Source organism: Carlito syrichta, unplaced genomic scaffold (assembly GCF_000164805.1).
Source record: "Carlito syrichta isolate Samal-C Ts95f unplaced genomic scaffold, Tarsius_syrichta-2.0.1 Scaffold309736, whole genome shotgun sequence".
Lineage (NCBI taxonomy): Eukaryota > Metazoa > Chordata > Mammalia > Primates > Tarsiidae > Carlito > Carlito syrichta.
In genome coordinates, this window is record NW_007253832.1 from 133,451 (window position 1) to 138,385 (window position 4,935).

The window sequence follows — 4,935 nt, forward strand, 5'->3', positions numbered from 1 at the left end:
CGAGACCCGCCTGGGCAACTTGGCGAGACCTCATCTCTACAATAAATAAATTTTTAAAAATGAGCCGAGCGTGGTAGCGCACGCCTGTAGTTCCAGCTACTTGGAAGGCTGAGGCGGAAGGACTGCTGGAGTCCAGCAGGTCGAGGCTGCAGTGGCTGGGAGCGGCCACTGCACTCCAGTCTGAGCGACAGAGTACGACTCCAACTCAAAAAAAAAAAAAAGAGATACCACCTAACCCCAGTAAGAATGGCCATCATTAATAAAACAAATAACAGATGCTGGTGAGGATGCAGAGAGAAAGAAACGCTTCTACACTGCTGGTGGGAATGCAAACTAGTGCAACTTCTTTGGAAGACAACCTCCTTGGCGATTTCTGAAAGAACTAGAAATTAACCTTCCATATGACCCAGCAATTCCCCTATTGGAAATATACCCAGAGGAACTCAAATCATTCTACAAAAAAGATACCTGCACATGTATGTTTGTTACAGCTCTATTCACAATAACAAAAATATGGAACTAACCATGCTGCCCATCGAAACTGGACTGGATTTTTAAAATGTGATACATGTACACAATGGAATATTATGCAGCCATAAAGAAGGACAAACATATAGACTTTGCAGCAACTTGGATGAATTTAGAGTCGATCATACTCAGTGATCTGATCTATCACAGAAACAAAGAACAGAGTACCATATGTTCTCACTCATAAGTGGACCTTGAACAATTATAATACTATAAGAAAGAGATTAGCAGTAGTGGGAAACTGTCAGGAAGGGAGAGGCATATCTCATCAACAAGGGTACCTGCATAATCACCGTTTGTATACCTAACCCTGAATTGTACCCCACAACTTTATAATTAAAATAAATAAACAAATAAACTAACTGCAGTTCAGCAGGGTGTGGATGCTCAGAGGCTCATGCCTACAATCCCAGCACCTTGGAAGGCTTAGGTGAGAGGATTGCCTGAGACCTGGGGTTCAAGACCAGCCTGGGCAACTTGGTGAGACCTCATCTCTACAATAAATTTTTTTAAAAATTAGCTGCCTGTGGTGGCACATGCCTGTGGTTCCAGCTACTTGGAAGGCTGAGGAGGAAGGATTGTCTGAGCCCAGCAGGTCGAGGCTGTGGTGGAAGTAAGCGTGCCACTGCACTCCAGCCTAGGCGACAGACTGAGACTCTGATTCAAAAAAAATAAAATAAATAAATAAAACTGCAGTTCATCAGACATGGTGGCTCACACCTATAATTCCAGCACTTTGGGAGGCAAAGACGAGAGGATTACCTGAGTCCACAGGTTTGAGATCAGCCTGGGCAACCTGGTGAGACTTTGTCTCTACAATAAATCAAATAATTAACCAGATGTGGTGTCGTGCACTGAAGTTCCAGCTACTTGGAAGGCTGAGGTGGAAGAATCCCCTGAGCCCAGCAGATCAAGGTTGTGGTGGCCGTGAACACGTCACTGCACTTCAGCGTGGGCAACAGAGTAAGACACTGGCTCAAAACAAAAACAAAACTGCAGTGCACTGGCAACACTCCTATCCCCAGTCTTCCCTTTGTTTTCCTCCACAGGCACCTATTGCCTTTTGTTTTTGTTTTTAGTAGGAGTCTCATTCTGTGGCCCAGGCTGGAGTGCAGTGGCACATTCACAATCATTGCAGCCTTGACCTGCTGGGCTCAGGGGATACTTCTGCCTCAACCTCCCAAGTAGCTGAAACTACAGGTGTGCGTCACCACGCCCAGCTAATTTTTTGATTTACTGTAGAGATGAGTTCTTGCCAAGAGGCCTAAGCTGGTCTTGAACCCCTGGGCTCAAGCAATCCTCTCGCCTCTGCCTCTCAAAGTGCTGCAATGTCAGGCGTAAGCCACCACACCTGACGACCTATTGCTTTTAAAACGCTTATTTAGTGAGTGGATTGTCTGAGCCCACGGGTTCGAGACCCGCCTGGGCAACTTGGTGAGATCTCATCTCTACAATAAATGAAAAAATTAGCCGGGTATGGTAGCGCGCGCCTGTAGTTCCAGCTACTTGGAAGGCTGAGGCAGAAGGATTGCCGGAGCCCAGCAGGTTGAGGCTGCGGTGGCCGGGAGTGGCCACTACACTCCAGTCTGGGTGACAGAGTGAGACTTCAACTCAAAAAAAAAAATCGCTTATTTATTTGTATTGTCTGCCTTCACCAATTGGACTGATCATGAGGATAAGAGTTTTCATTTGCTAGTTTTCATTTGCTTGACCTGAAGCATGCCTGGCATGTAGTAAGTATTTTTTGAATGAATATATGAATAAAGAAATGAATTCTCCCTAGCAGGCACTGAGATCATTGGGAGCACTGAGACCAGGGGGAGAGGCAGCTGCAATAAAGGGAAGTCAAGATATCAGAGTCCACTTCAGCATCTTCCCCCACCTACCTGGGTCATGAAAAGGGCAGTGAGAGGTGAAAATTCCCAGCTGCAGAAGAGGAATTAGGTTGGGGGGGAGGGAAGAAGGAAAGGTGTCTCCACTGATGCCAGGGCAGAGTGGATGGAGCCCTGGGCAGGGAGTTTGGACAAAGACATCTCGGTGAGGGAGATGTGCTGTCCTCACCACCCTGAGAAGTGCCTGGCCAAACAAGAGTGGCAGTGGGAATAAAGTTTATGTCTAGGAAGGGCATGTATCAGAGACTATCACCCACTCTGCTGGACCCACAGTGACCAGCACCATTACACAAACATGTATACACACACACACGCACACTTGGTACACAAACCTGATGTCCGTTTCACTCCCTGACTCGTGCCCACAAATGCTGTCTCTCTCTCAGTACCACTTTCAGTTCCTTCAGAGTATCTACTCAAATTCTGTAATTCCTGGTCTCTGTAGATTTTACTGAAGATGTCAACGGAGATATAAGATGAGAGGGCTACACTGCATATCCTAAAGCAAAACAAATACAAATTTTTCATTAAACATTTCTACATTTCCCTGGGGGCCTCCCTGGAGTCACTGGGCTGGAAGTGAAGATTTTCTCCCTCTCTAGGCCCTGTCTGTGTCCATCTTGCTACCCTCCTTGAGCTGCCAGCAGATTTCAGATTCGTCTCCTATCCACAGTGCAGAAAAATTCAGCCAGCCCTTCCTCAGCTCCCTATCCACACCTGCCTGTACAGACTCAAGAAACCTGACAAAATGCAAGGCCTCATAGTTACCTGAACCACAGAATTATCCAAAGACTGTTTGTTCCTGATAATAAATGTCCCCAAGGTCTTACTTTTTCCTACACCTCTGGTAGCTAATCAAAACATTTTTTAAAATGTACACACTGGGCTCTAATTTCAGAGGAATTTGGGAGAACATTATTTTCTCATCTGCATTTTACACCCGACTCCTCCTTCATCCTGGGTTACTAGTGTCAGCAGAAGCCGATGGGGAAGTGAGGCCTGGAGGTAGAGGAAGGAATGAGGGGAAAGGGGAAGTTTGGGAGGAAGGCCTCTGAGGAAGAGACTGGTGGCAGAGGAGAGCCTGCAGACAGAGAGGCCGCCAGCTTGGTCTGCCTCCTCACCTCCGCCAGCATCTCTGAGCTATGAACCAAACCAGAGATTTTCAGGGTAGGCAGAGCAAAATAGGCAGGAGCATAAGATGGGAGCAAGGAGATGGACAGACCTGGGCTGTTGAATAGGAGGGCAGTGAGCTAGCCTAGGCAGGCAGACTGTAGATGTCTCTGAGTTGGTGTGGTGGGTGAGGGGAGGAAGGGAGGGGTGAGAACTGATTAACCTTTGTGCCCCCACAGGAGGAAAAGCTTTTGGACTGCTGAAGGCCCAGCAGGAAGAGAGACTGGATGAGATCAACAAGGTAAAAGAAAGAATTAAGAGAGCAGAGCCTGGGAATGGGACCTAGATGTGAAGGGTTTACCCTGGCTCTTACTTTCTCCCCAACAGCAATTCCTGGATGATCCCAAATATAGCAGTGATGAGGATCTGTCCTCCAAACTGGAAGCCTTCAAGAGTGAGGGGAAAGCTTCAGGGGTGGAGAGGGGGGCTGAAGTTGGGGGGAGGAATTTTACAAGAACAGGGTGGGTACAACAGAAACACAAAATTTACTTCTGTGGTAGGAAGTGGGGAATCTGCTTTTGTTGCCCCTTCCCATGTAGCCCATCTTTCTGGCCTGCCACCCCCAGCACCCACCCCCCAGTTCCTTCCTCCCTAATAGGCCCCCTCTATACCCTAACCCCGCTTCCTCTGCCTGCCCCTCCCCCTTCCATATCCTCTCTCTCACCTAACATTTAGTCAGCAACCCCTTCCTCTGTCCCCTGCCAAAGACCCTCCAACCAGCTCCTACCCTCTTTGCTTTCTCCCCTCACCCAGATAAATACATGGAGTTTGACCTGAATGGAAATGGAGATATCGGTGAGTAAAGGGTGACTTGGGGGAATTGCAGGCCTAGGAAGACAGAGGTCTCTCCTATGTGCTCCACTCCCCATGGTCTGGGAGGGGTCCCACCTACCAGAGTAGGAAGAAGGAGAATGGGAATGTAGACATGGGGGAGAGGGGAGGGAGATTCCCCCTCTTTTACCCGCCCCCATACTTTGCCTCCAGATGTCATGTCCCTGAAGCGAATGCTGGAGAAACTTGGGGTTCCCAAGACCCACCTAGAGCTGAAGAAATTAATTGGGGAGGTGTCCAGTGGCTCTGGGGAGACATTCAGCTACCCTGACTTTCTCAGGATGATGTTGGGAAAGAGATCTGCCATCCTAAAAATGTGAGAGTCCGGTTCCAATTTCCCCTATATTTGCCTGTTTTCTCCTCCCCCACCACTACCACTGTCCACAGACCCCACTTTTCTCTCTTTTTTGTTTTTTGTTTTCTTTCTTTCTTTCTTTTCTTTCTTTTTTTCTTTTTCTTTTTTTAAGTTGGAGTCTCACTCTGTCGCCTAGACTGGAGTGCAGTGGCATGCTCC

The 4,935-nt window shown here is 47.8% G+C and overlaps 1 protein-coding gene across 1 annotated transcript in view; it reads left to right on the forward strand.

The window, feature by feature from the left end:
- The first annotated feature begins 3,502 nt into the window (after window positions 1–3,502).
- Window positions 3,503–4,935, forward strand: part of AIF1 (allograft inflammatory factor 1) — a 2,710-nt gene continuing 1,277 nt past the window's right edge. The window contains exons 1-5 of the mRNA XM_008067690.2: window positions 3,503–3,587; window positions 3,770–3,831; window positions 3,918–3,984; window positions 4,344–4,385; window positions 4,575–4,737. Of these exons, the coding sequence (XP_008065881.1) occupies window positions 3,563–3,587; window positions 3,770–3,831; window positions 3,918–3,984; window positions 4,344–4,385; window positions 4,575–4,737 (359 nt within the window). The 5' untranslated portion in view covers window positions 3,503–3,562. The remainder of the gene's footprint in view (window positions 3,588–3,769; window positions 3,832–3,917; window positions 3,985–4,343; window positions 4,386–4,574; window positions 4,738–4,935) is intronic.